Genomic DNA, 26209 nt, shown 5'->3' with positions numbered 1-26209 from the left:
GGCATTGTGTATTCATTTAATTGCTATTATCTTTCAAATCAAAAAATTGGGTTAGTGGGACAAAGCAGCGGATTTCGGTCTGCATACAAATAATATGTTAATTTATGCTGAAACATGACTCGGTTCCTGACCCAGCGCTGTACGTTTTTTACTGAGGGCAAACATTTTGAATAGATCCTTATATTTTGCACTATTATTTTGTTTTAACTTCATTCCTTACAGAAAGTACCTTGTCTTTGCATCATCCCCATGCTCTTTCTGCATGCATGATAGAATAGAATTTTCCGCTTCTCACGAACTATCAACATCCAATGACCGCAGCACCATGATCATGATTTTTCTTTCTCCGGAAGGTCATGATGGAAGTATCGGAGCAAGTGTGCCAATTTACCTCTGCTATTGAGAAGCAATTGACTTATTGGTAGGTCGTAGAATGGAAATATCGGAAATCTGGGCTTGACTCGTTTGTTTGTATTTGGTAGGAAGTGCCGACAGCAAGGATGCGTGAATATAGGGTTCAGAAACACATTTAGCAAAGACAAAGGCAGTTCTAATGGGAGATTTTAATTTTCTGGGAGATAAATAACTGAAGGCATAAAGGTGTGTTTAAAACATTTTAAGTTTCCACTAAGAACAGGAAATGTTTGATACAGCCTCGATTTTGCTGCAGTGGCCTTGCACATTCGTTCGTATAACCCCACACATCAAATATCCTGCGAATTTGCAATCAAGCAGCATCATAAAGAGGAGTGGGATTGCCAGGAAATAAATCTGCCTGATTCTTGATGTCGTTTTTAACTTGGCTTCGATTGCCCTTGGCACAAAATCTGTGGTTAGCGGTCTATTGAAGAGACAGGTATGTCCGCCACTCGAGTGTATTGAATTTAGACTAAGTTGAGTATACGGTTGTTGCAGCGGGAGAAACACAACTGCAACTGGTCCATGATTGCGACTGAAAATCAACGGGCATATGTTTTCTGGAGCAATTGCCAGATTTGTAGGCAGGAACTGTTGTTTAAACAGTATTAAAGATCATCTAAACTCCAGCATCGAATGGGATGGGGTTTATATGGAGCATAGGTGCTGGCAATAGAACTCCCTTATTGTCATTAAATCTAATAACAATGTGGCACTGGGATAAAATACTAATTTAAATAGGTAAGTCTTCCGGATCTGATGGTTTTCATCCCAGACTGTTGAAAGATCTCCACGAGGCAAGTGCAGAAACATTATTTACAATCTTTGAGTTCACTTGATTTGGGAATTTTGCAATTAAGATTTGAATTTTGCTAATGATTTGCCATTATTTAAGAAGGCTGGGACAAAAATGCCAATTACTAGGTAATTCTCCCCAACTTGAACAAATAGCAGCTGATCAGAGATGGCCAACATGGCTTTGTTAAATGCAAGGCATGGAATCATAGAATTTTACAACACATAGCACAGAAAGAGGCCATTTAGCCCCTCTTCAATAGCTCCAGAAAGACCTGCCTAGCTAGTCCCAATTCTCCAGCCCTATCAATAATAACCCTCTCAATTCATGACTTCCAAATATTTAGCCAGCCCTCTTTTAAAACCTCCTATGGAATCTCCCAGACAGTACATTCCAAATCCCAACAGCTCTGAAATAAAGAACTTTCTCATTTCACTTCAAGTTCTCTTGCTGACCACCTTGAAATTATGATGTCCCCCCCCCGGTCAGTAACAGCTAGTGGAAACAGATATCCATTGAATCATCCAGGGCAGATCCCACCATGATGCGGCTAGAAGAGCCTGATCAAGTCTTTGATGGAAGATGGAAGGATATAGGAGATTGTTTTAAATAAGGTTCAGTAGCCTTGGGACGTCCCTGGTAATGTATAAGGATGTGGAACGATACTAATGTTTTTCTCTTCTAATTCACAGGTTTTAAGTCGGTCTGCCTTGTTGTCCAACGGGGGGCATACACGCGATGAGTCGTACAAGGGCTGCTCTTGGATGTTCGAGAATAGCCTAGTACTTCATGTCATTAGTGTGTGCTTAAACTGGACCAGATGCTGGGCAACACGACAGCTCAGTGCCTATCACTGCTGTGCAGACACATGGATTTGGGCCAATGTCTGTGGGAGTTTGCACATTCTCCCCGTGCTTGTGTGGGTTTTCTCCAGGTGCTCCAGTTTCCTTCCACATCCCAAAGATGTGCTAGTAGGCTGATTGGAGGTAATAAATCATCCCTAAATTAGTTTTCACTTAATGTGGAATGCCATAAGCATAGATAAGGGTCATGGGTGGAGGGGGGACTGGTAATGTTAAAATGGCGGCATGGGCGTGTTTCCTGGGCTGTGTTTGTTTATTTCTGAAGCCCAACATCCCGTATGTTTTGTTAACTAATCTCTCAATGCAAGAGAGGAAGAGCAGAAAGAGGTGTGAAGTTATGATTCTGTAATGAACTGTAATGATTGAATGAACTTGGGCTGTTTTCCCTTGAGAGACGTCGGCTGAGGGGGGATCTAATAGAGGTTTATAAGATTATGAAGGGGATAGATAGAGTAAATGGTGGTAAGCTTTTTCCGCTATTAGAAATGGATAGAACGAGGGGTCACGGGCTTAGGGTGAGGGGGGCTAGGTATAAGACAAATATTAGAGGGCAGTTTTTCACACAAAGGGTAGTGGGGGTGTGGAATGCACTGCCGAGTAAGGTGGTGGAAGCAGGCACGCTAGGGTTGTTTAAGAGTCACTTAGACAGCCATATGAGCGGGCTACATATAGGGGGATATAGTAGGCCTTACTAAACATTGTAGGCTTGGGAATACGTTTTGCCTCAGGGATGTTAGTCTTTGCCTGTTTAATAATGAATTTTTTTGTCTCCACAGGCATTTAAGTCCAGCAAGGGGCATGCATGCGGCAGGTTGTAGTGGGCTGCTCTTGGACGTTGCTTCGGGAGTTGCCTATTGCTTCATGTCGTTAGTGTGCTTAAACTGGACCATCTCGAGGGCAACATGACAGCTCAGAGACTATCTCTGTTGCTGTGCGGACACATGGATTTGGGCCTGTGTCTGTGGGAGTTTGCACGTTCTCCCCGTGGTTGCGTGGGTTTCCTCCGGGTGCTCCGGTTTCCTCCCACATCCCCCAAAGATGTGCTTTTAGGCTGATTGATTGGGTACTAAATTGTCCCTAAATTGGACCTCCCTGATCCTCGCACGTTAGGTGTAGACTAAAATCATGAATAGGTCACTGAGACAGGGGGACGGCGGCGCGGGCTCGTTGGGCCGAAGGGCCTGTTTCCCGTGCTGTTTTGTTCTTTGTTCTTTGTAATCCTCTGATGTTAAGAGAATTAGAGAATTTAACCTGATGTTAGTTTCTGCACTCATGGGGCAAAGAAGGAATCACTGTCCTTGTTTCACTAACTGAATAGTAGGGATTACTTGGTAGCATGGTTTGTTTTCTCCCCTTAATATGGGTCCATGCTGCAAATGGGTTGCAAATTTCTTGATTCTCTGGATGGCTTTCATAAGGGTTAGTTGATCTTCCTTCGCTTGAAGTTCCTACAATGATTCAATCCCTAATTAGCACAGATTTCAAGTCACCATAATCACAGCCTTCAGCCATTCTGCACAGCTCCTCAATGAAGGAGTCAATAGGTTCTCCTGGCTGCTGAACACAATTATTAAATTCAAAAAATTTTGTGCATTTTATGTATAAGCTTCAAATGATCTTAAAACTTCATCAAAATTCTTAGTCTATTATATCAACTATTAGGTTTAGCAAATAACCAAGTGTGTTAGTTGTTTAGCTTTGTCTTTTTACCCAAACATCATCTGAATAATTCAACTGAATTTTCTGAGGTCATGTTGATCATGTTAATGAATGTTACATGAACTTCTAAAAAGCAAGAGGCCATTTGGCCTACTGAATCTGCACCAACCACAATCCCACTCAGCCCTAAGATTTCAGACGAGATTACTCACAAAGGAAAGAGCATGTAGAATTGGAGATAACCAATTTTCAATCCCAGTCACAAGAGTATGTGGCAGATAGTGAAGATGAGGAATCTGTACTCTGGTTGACAGGACATCTAGTGCCATTCATCAGCAATCTGTTCTGAGATGTCAACTTTGTCATGAAATTTACTGACAGTTGAAGTTTATACAAGGTTTCAGATGAGATTGAGGAGGAACAATAAATAAAGTTGCAAAGAGACATGGGCAGATTAAATGATTGGGTAATACTATGGCAAAAAATGGGGAAGTGAAAGGTCACACACTTTGGACTCGGAAAATAAATTGCATTATTTTCTAAAAGCAAAAAAGCTAGCACCTATAGAGGTATAAAAAGATTTGGGAGTCCCAAGTACACAAATCGTTAAAGGTAAAGAGCAATAAAAGGTAACTAAACTGCTTGCCTTTATCTCGAGGGGCTGGATGCAAGAAATATCGTGTTCAATATTGCTTTGCACCTCAGGAAGGATATATTCATTTGGAAGGGTTGCAGCACATGTTCACCAGAAAGAAAGTAGGGCTTAGATTTTGAAGTATGAAGACAAGTTGCACAAATGCTTTGTATTCCTTTCTAAATGAGAGCGTGCTCTGTTTGAGACAGTTTAAGGATGGAAAAATTTGGGGCAATCAATCAAACACAAAAGAATATGTTCTTAAAATTAATCAGGAGTGAAATCTGGAAGTACCTTTTCATGAAATAGTGGAAATCTGGAACTCTGTTACTGGTTTTGGAGTTGATGCCTTAAGTGAAAAATTTATGGTAGGAGGATGTGCATAATCTTAGCAGATGAAAGCATATAAATGAACATTTGAGGTGAAGCAGCAGAATTGGGTGTAATTGAGGAACACCTAGAAAGTGAATCAATGAATGTGGAAAATCGATGTAAGTGAAGAATTGCTGGGGATTGAAGTAAGCTTTGGGAAACACAGCCACGATTACCTCAGTGTTGAGAGAAGTGGAAATGGAACAAAGATGGTGGCCATGGCCATAAAGAGCCCTTTATTGCCACCATCAAGTGAAAATAAAATCAGTTGGCATGGAGCTTGGCAAAAGATGGCAGACCATGACTCTTCACATAGTAGCTGTCATTAAGCTGCCAGCATCCTGTCTACTGGCATATACATATACACCTTTTAACTATTGCTGAGATTTTCCAGCTGAAATGTAAACTTTACCAGGTAATTTTAAAGGTGCTAACCTCTTGAAGATAATGAAGATAAAAATGTGACAGAAATATCATAATGATACTGGATAATTAAGATTAAATGACAATGTGGCTCATTGGAAACAAGGATTTGTTTTGATTGCATAAAGGTGCATTTCAATAAAAAAAATAAAACTATTAAGCACATATTGAGAAATTACTGTTTTTAATAGAAGAGGCAGTTTCCAAACAACCGTTCAACAGAAAATACAAGTACTCAACCAGTGCTCAAATTCCACCTTTTTCTTTTTGACAAAACATTTTTTGTTAGTATCAATAAACCAGTGATGTTCCTGCTTTGGCAAGGTACATCTCTGCCATTGTAACATAATGGTCTCTTAGTGAAACAAGCTTACATAGTACATGCAAACTGCATTTCCCATATCTGCAATTAGTTGTAATGCTATGGATTTGATTGGGTGCAACTCTGGAGTAACCGCTGAATATCTCTGTATAGGGGTGTTAATTATTGAAGATGGTCTGCGAGTATAGATTAACAGAATTGTGTAATTTTACACAGTATGTAGATGTGTAAATACAGACAGATTACAAGTACTCTGTGTATCTATTTGGCGATTCTTGCCCCGTTACTCCTGCCAGCCACTGATATGCTTATTAAAGAGTCATTGGGCATTGCCATTTCACCTACATCATTACTGTTCACATGAACTTGAATAGTGGCCTAGCAGGAGACTCCCAAATGTGGGGTAGGATAGGAGCAGGGAGGCATTGCAGTTGCATTGACCTCCATTTCCTAGTTAATGACCAGCATAGAGGCCACAATTTAAGATTAACCAACAGAATAGGAAACCAACCGGGCAATGCCACAAACAAAAAAAAGGAAACAGACTGCACTTTGCAGCGAGAAGAGTTTATATTTTATAAAGGTCACCTTTAGAAAAGTATTGAAACAGACAGGGCTCAATAATACACCCATTAGCTTGATTCAGTGAATTGAATTATTTTTGTAGTATAGCTTTTTAAATATTTCCAGCATTTCACTGGGTTGAGTGTTACAGTCTTTAGCGCAGTTGGGAGGCCATCAGAAGGCCCATCCACAAAAACACCAAATGGCTTTGCCACGTGAAGCATATCCCAAATGTCACAAACGAGTTGAAATCGGGAAGGTTTTTCTACACTAGGGAGCTTCTTTATAAAATGAAACTGAAGCACACAAAAATAATAAATCAACAAACTGTAATGATCAATAAGAAACTAATTTTAAGGCTGATAGAATGGTCACTAAATTACTGATTATTTCAGTTTATAAGGTTTATTTTCAGGACTATTTGTATTGTTATTTGTAATTAGACTTTCTCCCTTAGTCCTGTCCTTTCAGAGAGACTGTTTAATTGTGGTCAAGCTTGTAACTCACCTAAGGAGCTATTCTTCATGTACCAACCTAGAGCAGTTGTGGAGTGATCTGTACTCATACACATGTCCTACTCTGACTTTTAGCTGAAGTTTGTCTGTAATCTTTGCATATTGCATTTTATCACATACATACTAGGTAGTTCTGTAACTGGCATGGGTGGGCATACAGTTTTGCTGGATGGGGCAAGATCACAGTACATAGAGTTGCAATCAAATATAACTACATTTTCATACATGCATGTGTGTAATCAGAAAACTGATCAAACTGAGGTAACATAGCCAGACCAGAATTTGCAGGGATCTGCTGATCTGAATGGCTCAATTTTATATCATAAATTGACTAGCTCATAGTTCCAGATTTTAAATTCAGTGTTATTGTACAGTGTATGGAAATGAGGCAGTATTCAATTCCAGTGTTTGACAAGGCAACAGTTCCAATGGACTTCATTACAGAAGAAATCTTTTCCAATTAAATGGTTGTAATTTAACATACAAAAATCAAATAGGGAAAAAATTATATTGTATGAACACACTGTATTTTGAACTGATTGTTCCAGATTCTCCCTGGCCATACCCTCGTCTGCGCTAACAATTCTGAATTAAACAGGAAATTCTAACTAGTGGATAATACCATCTGTCCAAATCGAGCTTTAAACTTACACTCCTGCTGATGGTGCAACTGATAACGGGAGGCTGGGAATACCAAGCAGTATCTCAACTCATTAAAGGCTTTCCCAACCTTTAAGGTGAAGTGTCAGTAAAGTTCATCAAGTTTCTGAGGGACAAGTGAAATCAAATACGGCTGGATGTTGCACCGCCTCTTGTGTCATTGCTTCATTGGCACTGGCCACCTTCCCTTGCATTCAATGACTCAAATGCAATGGATTCTTGCCGACAATCAGTTTCCTGCAGGTTTTGCCAGGTAGTGAGGAAGGAGTAGGAGAGCCCTGGCTGACTGCTACCTCACTAGCCCAATGACACTAAGATAACTGAAGCCCAACTAAAATATGCTTAGTGTTAGATTTATTATTTTTCAGGCTGGCACCACCAGGGAATCATATTTCCTGCTTTCTAAGGCCACAGTTAAAGATGTGACTTTTAATGCCAGAAAGGTGTAGATTTCTTTTTCCCACCACCCACTCCAAGTCCCTTCACCTCTGACTGGTGTACGAGGAACGATTTAGGTCTCTCTCCAACATGACCTGGCTAGCTTGGTCAAGCCACCAGTTCTCCTTAGAAGAGGATACTCATAGCTGGAGTCTGTAGAAAGCATTGAAAGGGGGGACAACTTCTGCTGCCTGTAACACAATAAACTCAACCCAAGTGGAGCAACGAAGGAGCTTTCGTTAAAATGACAAACAGCTGCTGCTTCACCTTTGCAAAGTTAGTGCAATGTTTTGGATGTGGAGATAATAGCAGCACACTGCAAGAAAAGTAAACAAAATAAGATAGACCACTGCCTGTGTCTAGTAATAAAGAATTTGGTCCATTTCAGGCACAGTGTAGCTTATAGGTACCACACAAAACAAATCCCATTTACTTCTTTAGTACATTTTATAACCTATCCAACCATAGAAGGTAAATAATTAAACTCAAGAGATAGACATCAACCATTAAGTATACATTGAATTATTTAAAAATTGTTTATGAAAGAAACATTGCTGTAACTGTGCTGCAAAATGCATACAGCACAACAGCGATGAGGGTGACCTCCTTTGTACTGAGATGATCCAGACTTTGGGTGTTCCCCAACATAACCAGAAGGCAACCTGAGCTTTTGTGTGTCAGCACAACTTTTACAGCAAGTGTGTAGCCCTATCAAACAGACCAGGACCAGTGGAGTACCAGTTAACCAGTAACTAACAACCAGGATTGCAGCAGCAACACCTGAACATAGGAAATTGGCATCACTGACACCACATCCCAGGAGTTTAATGGTTTTGTAACATTCCATTTAACTGTTTTATATTCTGTTTCTTCAGAAAGTAACCCAGTGTTTTAATAAATATATATATATTTTTATATATATATTTATAACATTTCAGTAGTTAGACATGTATATTATATAACTTAGTGACTTCCTTCCTCCTCCCTCCATTTCTCTGTGATCAAGCATTAAGGAGTTCCTCATCCCTTCGACCAATGGCATCAGGATTAGAGAGAGGATCCAGGTCCGCAAATAGATTGAACCAAGCTGATTTGTCCTGAGTATTGCCCTTTGCAGCTGCAAGAAAGAGCAAGGTTTGATTTATTACCACCTTTGAGTAACAGCAGACAATCTGAACACAAGTAGGTACTCCTGAGACTATGTACGCCAGCTGGGTATGTTTACATACAGAGAACAATCAGAAATCCGGGTTTTGCTGGCCAATCAGGCAGCTGTAATTTTGCTGTACAGATCCCGTGCCAATATAAACAAACCTCATCATACAAAATGAGATCTGCCCACTTGCAGATGGCTGCTGCTCCAGATACAACAGGTTTCTTAGGTCAAGATCTAAGACAATGTGTTCTGACCCCCTCGTCTGCACTCAGAGACACTGAGGGTCTCCATCAATTTGCTGACCTCAGGCACTAGTATCTAGTTTTCAGCATAATCCTACACATGGTCTCAAAGAACAGAGAAAAAAAAATTAGTGCATTTGACCACTAGCTGAGTCCTGAAATAATCTGTACAGAGAATCTTTCATTCTCAATCTCTCCAGTGTCCTCTTCTTCACTTGCGGGTGTTACAGTTCCACAGCTACTGGCATCGTTTAGAGCATTTCAGTAGGCTGTTGGACCACAAAGTGCACAGTCACATTTACCAGCAAGTCTCCCCGCAAAGTATCTGGATTGGGAATTCTGATGGTTTTCCTCTCTCAATAAGACTAAACCCACCATCCCATTAATTGGAGCCGACTAAGTCTAGGATACACCCTGAATTAAAAGGCTCAGCTCTGCAATGGATAGACTTGATGCCAGTAGTTTCTTTTCCTTGATGATAATCATTTCATGTATTTACATGACAATCATCTGTGAAGCTAATAGGATGTTAAAATACTGGAGGCAATTTTTGATTGAAATATTGTTCTTTTCTGACACAACTATGATTCCAGCAAAGATTGTGTTAATTCTGTTCATAGAGATGTGAGCTGAATCAATGTTCTCTTGTCACATACCTTTGGATGGGACCTTTGATAAGGTCTGAGGGTGATTTACCGGAACTTTTGCCTCTGGATGTTGTGGGGCCAGGGTTGGTGTTGGCTGTGATTTAGGTGGATCTGTCCAACCTTAAATAATAACACATTATAATTAGAATAACACACTCAAAACACAGAATAAAGGATTAAAAGGGAGTCTGGTGGTATAGTTGATTGTATACGCATGGTGGAAAGGATGCTCAGCCCTGCTTTATACCTCACTCTGACCTAGCCAGCCCTTAGAAGCCTGATCCCAAAGTTTTCGGATCTGACTTTCCAACTTACTTTATTGCAAATGCCAGAAGATTTTCACATCAGAGACTGAAAATTTCCAGGAGCACGGAAAGTTCCTGTCACCTTCAAAGCTTAGGACACTCGGCTGAGGTGACCCATCTTTGCTCCTATATTCTTTCCTAACATGTGACACAGTCAATATTTGTTGTTTTTGAACTGGGTGTCTTGCTACAGGCCATTTCACAATCAACCTGAAGTCACAGGCCAGATCAGGCAAGCATGGCAGATTTTCTTCTCTAAAGGTCATTTTTTTTATATGACAATCACGATAGTTTTGAGCTCACCATTAGGGGGACTAGCTTTCAATTCCAGATTTATTAACTGAATTTAAATTCCATCAGCTGCTGTGGTGAGATTTGAACCTGTGACACAGAGCATTAGCCTGGGCCTCTGAATCACCCGTCCATTGATATTATCAATAGCCACTGCTCTCCCAGTGTCCTGTCCTTCATAAAAGGATGAGACCTCTCTCTCTGGGGCTCCGCAAGGATTCTCTGGATCAGGTGTGATGTTGCCACACTGGATGCTGGCAGACACTTAATTCTCTCCACAGATCACAGGAAGTATTTGTGAGAGAAGGGCACCTGTACAGGAGGGATGGGGAACATTTGAATGGGAAGGGGACAAATATCTTAGCTGGGAGGTTAGCTGGAGAGTTTCTGCAGGGTTTAAACTAATATGGAGGAGGCGGGGGGGGGGGGGGGGGGGGGGGTGGGGATGAGGCTGATAGCTCATTAGGCACTGGGATCAGGAGCGAGTTGGGTGACAGGGTAGGTTTGGTTGAAAGGAAAATTATCAGGGGAAAGAAGGATCCGAGTGGGCCTGGAGGGTTGGATTGCGTCTGTTTTAATGCGAGGAGTGTAACGGGTAAAACGGATGAGCTTAGGGCCTTGATGTTCGTGAGGAATTTAGATTCTCCCTGTGGTTGCGTGGGTTTCCTCCGACACCCCAAAGATGTGCTCTTAGGCTGATTGTTGTGACAAATTGTCCTAAATTATTCTCCCCTGAATCTGGTTTCCAATGGGGGTACCATGCGCAAACACACAGTTCAAGGTAGGTGTAGGAAAATGCTTTGTTAAGATGGCGGCGTGGGCTCATTGGGCTGAAGGGCCTGTTTCCCGTGCTGTTTTGTTCTTTGTATTCAGGGATCTGATCCCATCACCAGAACACTAGAGATCATCACCCAAAATTTATTTCTCCAAATGTTCTTAGGGGCAATAGGAATGAGCAATGAAGGTGGTTTGCTAGCTTTGTCCTGACTGAGCTGATTAAAGGGAGAATGCTTTCCCTCATGGGGCTGGAATGGGAGAGACAGGGATCAGTGGGCTGATTAAACAAAGGCACTTTTGCTGACCACACAGTAGCATTTCAGAGGCCTGAGAGCTGGGATTCAGTCCCTCATATCAACAACAGAAGGTTGTGCACAGAGTTTAGAAGAAGGAGTGCTGGGATGGGGAAAAGAGTAATCGGACTTTACGATAGAGATTATGCTTTCGAAATTGTAACTCAGTTGGCTAAAATGTAGCTTTATGCACATCAGAGGCCTCATTACTGAAGCCACTCACAGCGCAGTGAAGAATGTGATTGAATAATTGATAAGACTCACCAATAAAAGCTCCTGCTGGATCATGGCTGAGGTCAAAGAGCTCAGATGGCAGGAAGCCAGTTGGAGCATCGGCTAGTTTGGGTTCGGCCGCTTCTGCCACAGGCCCTGGACTGAGCCCTGAGCTTCCAAATGTGCTCTGCCACTCATGGCTGAAGTCATTGGGTGCATTGGGTTTAGTGTTCAACAGGTCACTCAGAAACGTCAACTCATGCTTCTCCAGATTCTCACTGTCTGACATGTCAGGCAGTAAGTCCTTCGGCACTGAAACAAAGGATAACGGTGGTATTAAGGTGAGTGAGCTAGACATTTCAGATAAGTATTTCCTAATCAATCCACAACAAAATTGTATATTTTGCAATCATATGGCTTTCACTTAGTGGGAAGCTTGCTTCAGTCAGGAAATGCGTTGAATGACCACAGACAGCATAAAGACCACCACATATAAGAGAATCAGAAGAGGTAATCATTATAGAAGTAGAGTGATGCAAGATTCATTAACAGCTGCAATCAGAGTCTCCACTTGTGAGAGGAAATAATATTTAGTGCATTGTTCATTGGAATGAACTGGATTAGTCAAAGAATATATAACAAGGCAATCAAAGACAGTATACATTCATACCAACCCAATGTCTCACAAAGGTGCAAAAATTGTTCAAGAAATAATAAAGAACTTGCACTTATGTAGCCTCTTTCACAATCTCAAGATGGGCCCAGTCCATCAACTCATCCTCATGTTGAAATCCCTCCAGAATTACCCCTCCCTATTTCTGTAACCTTGTCCAACATTACCACCCCATGCACTCTGCATGGTTCCAATTTGAGCTTATTGTGCATTGCTACTTCTTTCACCCCACCACTGCCTGCCTTCCACATCTATACCCAAAATTCTAAACCTCCCCATCTCTCTCCTGCCATAACACCTTCCTCAAAACCTCTTAGACCAAGCTCTTGGTCCTATGACCTTCAAAATAAACCTTCTTTGCCTCAGCATCAAAATTTAGTCTGATTAGGTTCATGTGAAGCAACGTGGAACATTTTTCTACATTAATGTTCTTGTTGTAATAGAGATAAAAAGGAGAGTCATAAAATGTGTTTTATACACTCCTGGGATCTACACGTCACTGGCAATGACAGCATTTATCATCTATCCTAAGCGCCTTTGAGAATATGGTGGTGAGCCATGTTTTAGAAGCAGTCCTTTACCCCAGTAAGGAGGGATTTCCAGGATTTTGACCCAGTGAGTCATGGTATAAGACCGGTTGGTAATGGTATTCTCACACGTCTGCTGCCCTTGTCTTTTCAGGTGTTAGTGGTCATGGGTTTGCTGTCAAAAAAGCCTTGGTGAATTGACACAGTGCATCTTATAGATAGTAGATATTACAGATGTGGTGTCTAGTGATGGAGGAGCTTAATCTTTAAGGTGATGGTTGGGGTGCTGGCAAAGCCAGCTGTTGTGTCCTCGAGCAGTTGGATATTAAAAATGAGATGCTTACAGTACAAGGATGGGCTTCAATGGGAGAATCAGGGTATTGTACAGCCAAGACAGCAGAGGAATAGGCTTTAATAATAGGACTTGAGGGAGGTATTGAACAGAAGAGTTTCTGTACTGAGAGGATGGGTTGAATGGTGGGGTTGGTCTGATAGGATGATGTACAAATATAAGCTGATGAGAGAAAGCCAACATAGTTTTATTAAGCAGAAGTTGTGTCTGACTGATCTACTTGAATCTGTTGAGATCATCAATTAGATAGATAAGATTAGGTATGGATGTTATCTAATTGGACCATGGGTGTCCGGCAAGGAAGAAGATTCGATATAAGCAATTACCAGTAAAAATAAGAGTGCACAGAATTGGAGAAAGTCCTGTGACGTGAACTGCAAAGTGATTTAATGTTGGATAAATGTTGGTTGAATAAACTAGGCTGGTACTGGCTGAATAAACTAGGCTTGTACTCGTTAGAGTTTAGAAGAATGAGGGGAGATCTCATTGAGACGTATAAAATGATGAATGGGATGGATAGGATAGAGGTGGAGAGGCTCTTCCTGCTCAGAAAGGACAGTAGGACTAGAGGGCACAGCCTCAGGATAAAGGGGGGGCGGTTTAGAACGGAGTTGAGGAGGAACTTCTTCACTCAAAGGGTGGTGAATCTCTGGAATTCTCTGCCTGTTGAAGTGGTGGAGGCTGCCTCGCTCAATATTTTTAAGACACGGGTTGATAGGTTTTTGATAGGCAAGGGGATTAAGGGTTACGGGGAGAGGGCAGGAATGTGGAACTGAGCCACGACAGATCAGCCATGATCTTATTGAATGGCGGGGCAGGCTCGAGGGGCTAGATGGCCTACTCCTGCTCCTATTTCTTATGTTCTTATGTTCTGGATACCGTGGCCAAATGTGATGACCCCTGCGCTGCTTTGAAGGGAAAAGCCTAAATTGTGTGTTTGGGTGAACGCTCCTCTACGAACTGTGTTTCTCTCTGATCTGATTTCTGGTGAAGCATCTGACTTCCAGTAAATGATCTTGTGATTAAGTTGCCTTGGGCAATCATTCTTTGTTCAAGAAGCTTAGTTATAGGTTTTAGACTAAGCTAACTGCAGAAAACATTCCTCTCAAACAAAGTCCCTTTGAAATTTTGTATGTTGGCTAAAGAGTTTAAAACACTTTTTAACCGAATGACCGAATAATTCTCATGGTAACAGGTTTGGCAATAGAGGCATATCAACATCAGCCACAGCTCGACACAAAATAGTTTTAAATAAACAAAGGAAAAAATGAGGATCATCTGATCAATGGTCTGACAGGACATGGAAATCAGTACAGTCGAGGTACAAGACATTGGGCAGAATCTTTCCCATCCCACTGAGGAGGGTTTGAAGGCAAACTTGCAGAATAGGGAGTCAGGTTGGCTCCCAATGTGATACCCCTCTGAACAATCTTGCCAGGGATGGGATACATATTAGCACTGGTGATGGCAGGGCATGCATCAGCACCGGCGATGGCGGCCAACAAATTCGTGACAAATAAGTGGCAACTTGGTGACAGAACGAAGACACGGGGTGGATGGGCTGAAGCCAAGTCCCATTAGATGGCAGCCTCCCAGCATCAGACTAGGGGGGGTGTGAGGTCAACAAGGCTTCCATGATCACATCCCCACAACCCAACCAACGCCCAAACCCCACTCCACAACTATTCAAAGATTATGAATGAAATCTTCACATCTTTATGTTCCAAACTCCGTCCCTCCCCTTTGCACCAAATGACATTTTGAATCTGGATATAACCAAAGTTACTGGAGCTAATCTGAGTTTGAATGGAAGTTTAAAGTAAGGGAAAGAAATGAAACATTGGCTGAATGCAAGTTACAAACAGTTATTCCAGCCACACAGTCACATTACCACAGAAACTTCCAGCACCTTTACACAGTAGCTGACTTTCTTTCCCCCAGAACACAAGTCCTATTCACATGACTGTCTTGGGAATACAAATACACTATGGAGGCAGGCTCAATATTTATTCGGTGCAGGTTCCTCCACTCAAGTTTAAATCTGATAAAAGCCCTGAAAAGGAGTTGAATCCAGCTACAAAATGTTCATATTTATTTTTGTGGCACCAAGCAGCTGCTCTCAACCGCTCTGTCAGTCAATGAGTTACAAGCAGTCCTGTCATTTCCAGGATTGACCCAGTCTGACCCATCACTGGGGTAACATTTAGTTGTCAGATTTTGGGATCAGGGGACAGAGATGTAGGGTGATATATTTGGAGCAACATTGGACCCTGTCCCGAACAGCAGCGTCTGGGATCAATTTCATATCACCAGCAGGGGAGTTGGAAACAAAATTAAAGGTACAAGGATTGGGAAAGAAGTCTGTGAACACAGAATCAGGAACAGCATGAAGAAAGGGGCAAAGAGAATTTGAAGCACAGAAAGGAAGGGCAAAAGTGGGAGGAAGATAAAGAAGATACAAGTATCATTTCTTTGTTGGGTACAATTCCTGGTTATTGGCACCTCATCTAATTCAGCAAGCCTATGACAGCAAACTAAGAGAGGGCAGACTGAGCAGAAACCAATCTCAACCAAATCCAATTCTGGTACCATCTGATGTTCATATATATGCACTTCCAGTATGGGTCACTGGGCAGGGATCAGTAGGAAACAGTCTGGGGCACAGAGGTCAATGTATCACCAGCATGCTGATGAAGGTCTACCAACTTGGCACTAACTGGAGATCAAAACTGCCAGCTTCCTGCACAAATCATACATCACAGAGTCAGTACTTCCTGTGACAAGTGAATTACTCGTCAGATCAAATGTTTATATTCCTACAAAAATCAAAGGATTACACTGTCTGTGAACCTCTCTACACTTGAAGCATGGCCCTGGAATTAGTGGATCTGTAGTTTCAAAGCAGTTTGAAAATATTCACGTATGTGAAAAATGTGCCAGACTCTAGCTTATCTCAGTGCAAGTCCCTCATTTCTACCAGAAGGAAAACATTCAACTCAATCTGGTCCTGTTTGAAACGTACGTTTTCTCTACATTGAGAAATTGTGGGTTAAGAGTTAAGCTTTCTTATTAAATTTTGGCTTCCTGGGCTTGCCCAACACCCTTGCCTCCAGTCACCACCCTCCCTTTGGAGGTCTGTGCCTCAAGCTGCCTAAGACAGAATTCTTACTCAATGCTCTCCATTTGCTCACTCTTCTTTCAAAACCTGTAACTCCTGAAAACCTGCCTCCTTGATCAAGCTTTTGCCACCTTTCAAAATATCTCTATGTTGCTGTGACTAGACTTTTGCTCAACTGTGCTCCTGTGAAGCTCCTTCTTACATTTTACTATGTTAAAGGTGCTACATGAATGCAAGTTGTTACTGAACGTTCCAAGTAACGCATCCACTAATGCAGACTCACCCAGTGATGCCACCACAAATGAAATATCCCAAGTGGTGTTTACTTAATACAAATATTTGTCTCCAAATGCATGGCACTCATTTTCTAGGTTGCCATTAATGTTTTAAAATATGAATATTCTGCGTAATTTGATTTCTGGATTTGTTGTCCTTTTCAGGTTTCCCTCATACCTGACTTGAGGGTCAAAGTGTGGGCCACACCTGGAAAGGTTGGCAAGTTTCCCTCTCTAAAGAATACTGGTGCACTAGTTGGGTTTTACCAGTAACCTAACAGCTTCTGTGGTCATTTTTCTGATACATGCCACAAACGATCGGATTTAGTGATTTCCATTTCACAATTTATCATGGTGAGACTATGAATTCCTTATTTTGGAGTTGCTAATCAAGTTGCACGAGGCTGCCACGTCCCACAAGTAGCGCCATGGTGTTGTGTTCCTGATTCTGACTATAGCAATCACTCACCGAATAGCTAGTTCAGAGAGGCACACATATTGGCCCAAAAGTAGGTCACAAATCATCACTTTTAGCGGAAAGAAAAAAAAAGATTTGCATTTATATTGTGTCTTTCACATCCTCAGAACATTGTATCTACTTTACAGGCAATGAAGTACTTCAGTGCATAACTGTTAGTTTGTGGGCAACCAATTTACTCACAGCAAGGTCCTACAAACAGCAATGACAAATGACCTGTTTGTGCTGTTGGCTGTGGTACGTGGTGTTACTTAGCATTTACAGCAGAGAAGCAGGCTAATTCAGCCCAAAAAATCCATGACAGTGTTTCTGCTCCATCAAGACTTCATCTAGCTGCATCAATATACCTTTCTACTTGTTTCTCCATCATCTGTTTAGCTCAGTTCTCCTTTAATGCATCTACACTAGTCACCTCAACATTTCCTTGTGATAGAGTTCCACCTTGCTCAAGATAAAGAAGTTTCTCCTGAATTCCTTATTAGATGTATTCAGGACTAACTGTATTTACAGCCACTACTTTTGGATTCCCCCACCACATAAGTGGAAATATCTTCCCTATGTCTACCTTATTGAATCCTTTTCTAATCTTGAAGATTATGAGTCTTCTCTTTTCTAGAGAAGTCCATCCTGTTTAATCTTTCTTTGATATGTCTGACCTCTCAATTCAGGTATCATTTCGTTAATTCTTTTTTGTGTCACTGTCAGTGTCAAGTATCTTTTTCATAGTATGGAGACCAGAACTGTTCACAATATGCTAAATGTGGTCAAACCAAGCTTCTACAGAAGTTTAATTTAGAATCCTACAGTGCAGAAGGAGGCCATTTGGCCCATCGAGTCTGCACTGACCACAATCCCACCAAGGCCCTACCTCCATAACCCCATGCATTTACCCTAGCTAGTCCCCCTGACACTAAGGGGCAATTTAGTATGCCAATCCACCTACCTGCACATCTTTGGATAGAGGGAGGAAACCCATGCAGACGTGGGGAGAATATGCAAACACACAGACAGTGACCCAAGCCAGGAATCAAACCCGGATCCCTAGCACTGTGAAGCAGCAGCGCTAACCATTGTCACCATGCTGCCCATCGCTGCTCTTCATTTCCACCCTCTAGTAATTACTGGTGCTTTGTTTGGATTCTTTGTGTTCCTATCAACCTGTATCATTTCTTTTAGTGATATCTGAATCTGTAATGCAGATCTCTCTCAGCTCCTCAAATCAATTTAGATAGTTATTTTCCAAGAGCCACAGGATATGTGGCATGCACCTGAACAGACAAACTAGGCCTGAGTTTAACGCTGCATCTGGAAAAGACATTCCCTCTAACAATGAAGCATTCTCTCAGGACTGCACTGAAGGAGCAGCATAGAATATGTTCTCATGTCTTTGGATTTTGCCTTGAATCCATGACTTAGCTGTGACAGTGCTAAAAGAGCATCTAACTATCAAAGGTTTCATTCAAGTATTTTACAAACCAGATTAAAACATAGTCATTGCAAGACTTGGTGTTTTTCAGTTTGTAAATAGACTGAAACGAGTTGGTTGATTGGTCTTTTCTTGTTCCTTACTTATCCAAACCAAACTTGAGGCATGACTGTTTCTTTGCTGTCAAGAGAGGGATCAAAGATTGGGAAACGAACTGAGGTGCAGATCAGCCGGGATGTAAATGAACGATGGCTGCAGGATCGCCTCTTTGTTATTTATCACTACACTGCTCACCCAATTTGTTTTTTAATAAACCTGCAAGCTTTTAGGCTGATTGATTGGGTACTAAATTGTCCCTAAATTGGACCTCCCTGATCCTCGCACATTAGGCGTAGACTAAAATCATGAATAGGTCACTGAGACAGTGGGACGGCGGCGCGGGCTCGTTGGGCCGAAGGGCCTGTTTCCCGTGCTGTGTTGTTCTTTGTTCTTTGTTCATTATGTCGATACCTACATAAAATACGACAGTTCATGCAGTTTGTTTAAGAGCTTTGCATAGGAGATCTCACCAGCACCAAAATAAAGTGTGAGCATGCACATGGTTGTTTTTTACCCGTCTCATAGAATTGCTGTGTGTTGCTTGATGATTCCAGCTCTGCAGCAAGCTGAGTGGCATCTTGGCTGGCAGTGTTCCTTGCTACTTCACTCTGACCCCCTGTTAAATGTGGAGCAGCAGAAAATGAGGCCTCAAGACACACATCGTTAGGACTGAAAAACTAATGTACAGAAATAAATCATATATATTCCCCTATCCAAACCACAATGCAAGCTTGAAAAGGATTCGCAGCCACGTTTACACCTGTTTTATTCCACAATCAGGAAGATAATTGAGGCTGTCTCTCACTTTGTGCAGAACTGCTCAGCATTGCTCCCAAGGAAGCTAGTTTAAATTGGGAAATTAATCAGTGGTGTTATAGATGAGCAAAGAACATTGACATATGCTCATTTTCAAATATATTCATCCAAAAGATACTTCAATACCACGAGGTTTGAGGGGTCCGGAATCGTGGTCCTGTTGGGCTAAATGACCTGGTTCTGTGCTGTAATTACTGTGTAATCTCTTAAAATGGTTCTTGATATATCAACATTGCTAATTCTTCCACAATATTGACTAATTATCTCTAAGATAAGGCTGCAGAATAACTGCTGCTTCACAACATCAGGGCCCGACTGCTGCGTGAAAAAATGCCCATTTAGTGAAAACTAACCTATTAGTGGATGGCTGACCGGCCGGTGATTCATTATGGAATTACAATGTCAACTTAATACAGTGTAATACTGTCTTTGTGACTTGCTGGCTCCTTGTCCTTATGAGGACACTTAGTGAGTAAAATGATGGCCTCAAAAGAGTATCACGATAATGTACATCAATCATTGTCCTTCTTGACAAGTACTTGCATCAGCACTTAACACATCCATACGAATAAAAACCCTCAGGCAGGGAGAACATAATCTGTGGCTCCACTATACTAGGTTCTGAATCTAAGAAGCCACGTAATAAAAACAAAACAAAGCCAGAAAAACACAGCAGGTCTGGCAGCATCCATGGAGATGGAGACAGAGACAGTGTTAACATTTAGAGTCCAATATGACTTCTCTTCTGAGCTGAAGAGAAGCAAAAATATGATGGGTTCTGTTAAGAAAATGGGAATAAAGGGCAGGCTGAGCAAAATAGAAGGTCAAAGATAGGTTGAAGGACAGGAGAGTAAAGAAGAGAGGAATCATGGAACACAAGTCGAAGGTAGTGGTAATTATAGCATAAAGATGAAAGTTTTTGCCTAGAGTAGGCATTAATAGCAGAATAAAGTTTAACACTGTCTGAAAGCAAAATAGCAAAATGTGCGAATAGCAGACAGAGGTCAACACTGTCTGAAAACAAAAACATGAGAATAAAATATAGACTGGCATTTGAGGGGAAAAAATTCAAATTGGTGGATGATCTGAAATTGCTGAACTCAATGTTGACTCCAGAAGGCTGTAAAGTATTGAATTAGAAGATGGGGTACTGTTCCTAAGAAGCCAATCTCTAGAAAGAAAATTATGTCATGATTTGATTTTGCAAGGGGCCAGATGCTTTATATATTTATACAGAGACCTATCCTCTATCGGCAAAGAGAACTTGTCCAGGCATTGCACCATTTTTCAACTAAACAAAAGTATGGGGAACAACAATTCCCTGCATTTTCTAAGGAAATGCCTCAACCAATCAGAATCCACTTGTCAACCAATCAGCACCTTTTTTTCCTGCAGTTTAAATTGAAGCTCCCTTTGAAAGTTGCTATATATTTATCTGTTCTGATGAGTTCAAGGTGAAAAACTTTGACAGCATGTCTCTTTTTACAGCAATAAAGATAATGTAATGGAATAATTTCTCATACATGTGAATAATGCACAAGAGCATTTAAACTGACAGGACTACTTTCAGACATTGCTAATCTCTGCCTTCATGACTTAGTGGGTGCCTAATGTATTACCATGAGGAGGTGTGATTCCTAGTCTATGTAGAATTGACTGACCTAGATCATAGCAACAGTGGGTAGGATTCTGCAAATGGTCTCAGCACTCAGTATGAAGAGGGGAAAATCATCCAGAGTTTCCACCCTCTATTATTATCCACCAAGCCTGCACAGAAAGTAAAGGTAGGATCTCTTTAGCTCTGATAAAGGGTCATCCAGACTTGTTGGCTCTGTTCTCTCTTCACAGATGCTATCAGAACTGCTGAGATTTTCCAGCAGGTCTAGTGTTAGAAGCATCTGCTCAAAAAGACTGGTATTTTTGTGAATTTCCTTTGAAGTAGGTCAAAGGAAACATGTTAACCAAGCCACAGTAGGTGGGAGGGAAGTTTATACACTAAAAAGTGGAAATGTTTTTACAACCCAGTGCATACAAGCAATGGTTTTCATCCAAAGCAAGTGTCCCAGCTCGGAGAATCCTCATATTTAAATCAACTTCAATCATGAAATTGGAAACCTAATTTAAATTTAACAATTTCCAGCCAGGTTTCCCTGAGTTCACGAAACTAGGTAACAAAAGGAGGACAGGAGCTGTCAACTGAAGTACATAAGTTGTTTTTCCAGCACTCCTTGAGGACAGGGAGGAGCTGGAGCACATCTCCAGACTCCCTTCTACCAATCGCAGCCTCTAATTACTGGCGTGATAAGCAACTTCCCTGTAAATCCCCCATGGCATCATTTTCTCTCCCCATAACATCCCACACAACAAAATGACCATCCCAAACCCTTAATCTCTGGCCTGCCTTGCAATTGTGATTGGCAAGGACATCCCTGGCTGCAGCTTCCTGCCAAGGAGTCAACCAGCAATTTGGCCAGTTGCCAAATGTAAAACAGAAGTTAAAAAAAAAGTTCTAAAGGGGTCTTAAATTTGGCAGTACGTCCACATCTCTGGCATTACTTGGTATTCCTTGGAAAGATCAGAACCACTGACTCTTTCTGATTATGATGTGGGTATGCCGGCATTGGACTGGCGTAAACACAGTAAAAAGTCTGACAACACCAGGTTTTAGTCCAACCGATTTATTTGATAATACTCACAAGCTTTCGGGGTTAGCCCCTTCATCAGGTGAATGGAGAGTTCTGGCCTCAGACAGAGCATATAAAGCACAGACAGTTTAGAGATTACTGATTAGAATGCGAATCCTTACACCTAACCTGCTGTTCAAGACCTGAAGTGGCTGACAATGTGAGTGGAAGGAGCACTGATCACAGGTTAAAGAGATGTGTATTGTCTACAGACAGTACAGTAAGTGAGGTTTTGCAAACCCAGGCAAGTCACGGGGGTTACAGATAGTGCGACATGAACCCAAGATCCCTGCTGAGACCGTCCTCATGTGTGCGGAACTTGGCTATCAGTCTCTGTTCAGCGACTCTGCGCTGTCGTGTGTCGTGAAGGCCGCCTTGGACCACAATGTCTTCACCTTCAACAACCAGTTTTTCTTCCAGACACATGGAACAGCCATGGGGACCAAATTTGCACCTCAATATGCCAACATCTTCATGCACAGGTTCGAACAAGACTTCTTCACTGCACAGAATCTTCAACCAATGCTATACACTAGATACATCAATGACATTTTCTTCCTTTGGCCTCATGGTGAACAATCACTGAAACAACTATATGATGATATCAACAAATTCCACCCCACCATCAGACTCACCATGGACTATTCTCCGGAATCAGTGGCATTCTTGGACACACGCATCTCCATTAAGGACGGTCACCTCAGCACCTCACTGTACCGCAAGCCCACAGACAATCTCACAATGCTCCACTTCTCCAGTTTCCACCCTAAACATGTTAAAGAAGCCATTCCCTATGGACAAGGCCTCCGTATACACAGGATTTGCTCAGATGAGGAGGATCGTGACAGACACCTCCAGACCCTGAAAGATGCCCTCATAAGAACAGGATATGGTGCTCGACTCATAGATCGACAGTTCCGATGTGCCACAGCGAAAAACCGCACCGATCTCCTCAGAAGGCAAACACGAGACACAGTGGACAGAGTACCCTTCGTCGTCCAGTACTTGCCCGGAGCGGAGAAGCTACGACATCTTCTCCGGAGTCTTCAACATATCATTGATGAAGACGAACATCTCGCCAGGGCTATCCCCACACCCCCACTTCTTGCCTTCAGACAACCACACAACCTCAAACAGACCATTGTTCGCAGCAAACTACCCAGCCTTCAGGAGAACAGTGACCACAATACCACACAACCCTGCCACAGCAACCTCTGCAAGACATGCCGGATCATCGACATGGATACCATCATCACACGTGAGAATACCATCCACCAGGTACATGGTAAATACTCTTGCAACTCAGCCAACATTGTCTACCTGATACGTTGCAAGAAAGGATGTCCCGAAGCATGGTACACTGGGGAGACCATGCAGACGCTACGACAACGGATGAATGAACATCGCTCGACAATCACCAAGCAAGACTGTTCCCTCCCTGCTGGCGAACACTTCAGTGGTTACGGGCATTCCGCCTCTGTCCTTCGGGTAAGCGTTCTCCAAGGCGGCCTTCACGAAACATGACAGCGCAGAGTCACTGAACAGAGACTGATAGCCAAGTTCCGCACACATGAGGACGGTCTCAACAGGGATCTTGGGTTCATGTCGCACTATCTGTAACCCCCGTGATTTGCCTGGGTTTGCAAAACCTCACTCACTATACTGTCTGGAGACAATACACATCTCTTTAACCTGTGATCAGTGCTCCTTCCACTCACATTGTCAGCCACTTCAGGTCTTGAACAGCAGGTTAGGTGTAAGGATTCGCATTCTAATCAGTAATCTCTAAACTGTCTGTGCTTTATATGCTCTGTCTGAGGCCAGAACTCTCCATTCACCTGATGAAGGGGCTAACCCCGAAAGCTTGTGAGTCTATTATCAAATAAATCGGTTGGACTAAAACCTGGTGTTGTCAGACTTTTTACTCTTTCTGATTACTCAGTCTCCCTTTCTGAAAGCTCAGCAAGAGTCAGAGACGGAATAGCTGGTGAAGAAAACAGTCTCTTCAATAGGATTCGTAACCAGCCTAGATTGCCAAGCAGGTTCAGAAAACTGAGCAAACAGTGCTGAGAAGATAGAACTCACTACATGAAAGGAATTGAGGCAAGGAGCGTGGATGTTTAAGATGAAGGAAATTGAAGCAGATGGTTATGGAGCAAGATGCAGGAAGATGGTAGGAGTCTAGTGTGGATATTATTGGGCTGTGAATACTATGTAATCCTATTTGATATGACAGGCAATAGCTGGCAGAGCTGCTATTGCTTTTCTCAACAGAAACAGATAAGATACATTAGCCTCCCCAGTCTGGCTTAGCCTGGTAGCATTCTGAAGATGCGAACAAAGCAAAATTTGCAATCAATGCTTCTGGGCAGGATAGGATTTAAACATCTTTTGTGCGGGTGTAGGGAGAGGATACTTGAAGTGGAATTGGAATATACTGGATCCTCAAACTACTAACAGCACAGCAGTGGATGCAACTCCCTCACAATTATTTACCTGCACCAGGTCCTGGCTCTTCATCTTCATCCAGGAGCACCAACCTGAAAACAGATAAAACCACATGAGATGGAGAAACCTTCTGATCATCCTACCAGATTATATCATAGTCCACTAATCCACTGTACCAATAAAAAAACAATCACAATTCAGGAGACTAACTTAAAAGTGCAATAATGTCTTGGAGCTTCGAATATCAAGAATATCAGACATGGGTCAAACAAAGCATCTTTGCCAGAACTCAAATTCAATCTCTTTATCTCGCTTGTGCATTTTTCAGACATCATCTCTCTCTGCCGCCCTAGAGTCATTGTTAGCAATATTAGCAGATCAAGCAAGATAAAGCCTGCAATAAAACAGCAGAGAAAGGAATTCCATCGCCCCCCCCCCCCTTTAATCAGCAACATTACTAAGTACAATTACTAATATTATCCTTAGTAATTAGGAGTTATTTTCAGCCCCTTTGTGTTTTAAGTGTTTATTCCTCAGTCTTCTGAACTTGGAGCCTCCTGCACATTTTTGCATTCATTTCTAAGCATATTTCACCTTGCATCTCATTCTCTTTTTCTTCTACCTAGCACTCTGAGTGCCTCTTGTGCTTTCTCTCTTGATGTCAGTTTCTTTATTTTCACATATTTTGGAGTTTGATTGCCACTCTACAATCTTCAGGCATCTCATAATGAGTTTTATCAGTTGTAGTAGAACAAAAGAGGGAGGTCATACCCACATCGGTAATATAACATCCATTCAGCTTATCCACCTGAAATGAATTTTATCAAAGCAGTGACAAAGTCATGGCATTGGAAGACCATATGCCAGTGTTAAGGCCAATTTAGAGAACTGCATGCAGGAAATATAGATCTGCTTGAATTGACAAATAAGGTGATAATATCACTGGGGCCCACCAACTAAACTCCCTGCCCAGAGAAACCTGGATATTTCAGTTCTATATATTACAGTCCAAAGATGTGCAGGTTAGATTGATTGGCTATGCTAAAATTGCCCATTAATGTCCTGAGATGCGTAGATTAGAGGGATTAGCGGGTAAAATATGTAGGGCTATGGGGGTAGGGCCTGGGTGGGATTGTGGTCGGTGCAGACTCGATGGGCCGAATGGCTTCTTTCTGCACTACAGGGTTTCTATGAAAACTACATGACACAGTATCATTATTAGGAATTGTGGAATTTGTTAACACTAAAGATGATAGGACATGTTGATTTATAAGGTGCATTTACATATAAAGCACTTAATGTATAGTTACTGCTCTAATGAAGAGAAACAGAGCAGTAAATTGCCGTAGAGTAAAGCCCACAAACAACAAGATAATGACCAGATAATCCATTTTAATGATCCTGATGGAGAGATAAATATTGCCTAGGATACTGCTCTAGTCTTCTCCAAATCGAATCTTGGGATCTTTCCCAGACACTTGACAGAGCAGATGGCACTTCAATTTACTGTCTTTGATTTCATAGAATCACAGAAACCCTACAGTTTGATCTATTATTGTCACATGTATTAGTATACAGTGAAAAGTATTGTTTCTTGCTTGCGATACAGACAAAGCATACCATTCATAGAGGGGAGGGTGTAGATTGTAGTGTTATAGTTTATAGCTAGGGTGTAGAAAAAGATCATCTTAAAAAAAGGTAGGTCCATTCAGCAGATTTAAGTTTG

General features: G+C 41.8%; 1 protein-coding gene across 2 annotated transcripts in view; it reads right to left on the bottom strand.

Moving 5' to 3' along the window:
* Positions 1–5331: 5331 nt before the first annotated feature.
* The window catches only part of LOC145349902 (islet cell autoantigen 1-like), an 87958-nt gene continuing 67080 nt past the window's right edge, over positions 5332–26209 (bottom strand). The window contains exons 10-14 of one of the 2 annotated variants that reach the window (XM_080198533.1): positions 24532–24575; positions 19050–19151; positions 11639–11899; positions 9718–9828; positions 5332–8780 (exon numbers count right to left, since the gene is read on the bottom strand). In XM_080198533.1, the coding sequence (XP_080054659.1) occupies positions 8665–8780; positions 9718–9828; positions 11639–11899; positions 19050–19151; positions 24532–24575 (634 nt within the window). In that variant the 3' untranslated portion in view covers positions 5332–8664. The remainder of the gene's footprint in view (positions 8781–9717; positions 9829–11638; positions 11900–19049; positions 19152–24531; positions 24576–26209) is intronic. The other variant, XM_080198534.1, reaches the window with a different exon arrangement.

This window comes from Carcharhinus amblyrhynchos, chromosome 11 (genome assembly GCF_965287045.1).
Source record: "Carcharhinus amblyrhynchos chromosome 11, sCarAmb.v2.hapA, whole genome shotgun sequence".
Lineage (NCBI taxonomy): Eukaryota > Metazoa > Chordata > Chondrichthyes > Carcharhiniformes > Carcharhinidae > Carcharhinus > Carcharhinus amblyrhynchos.
This window is presented reverse-complemented; position numbering and strand designations above follow the sequence as displayed.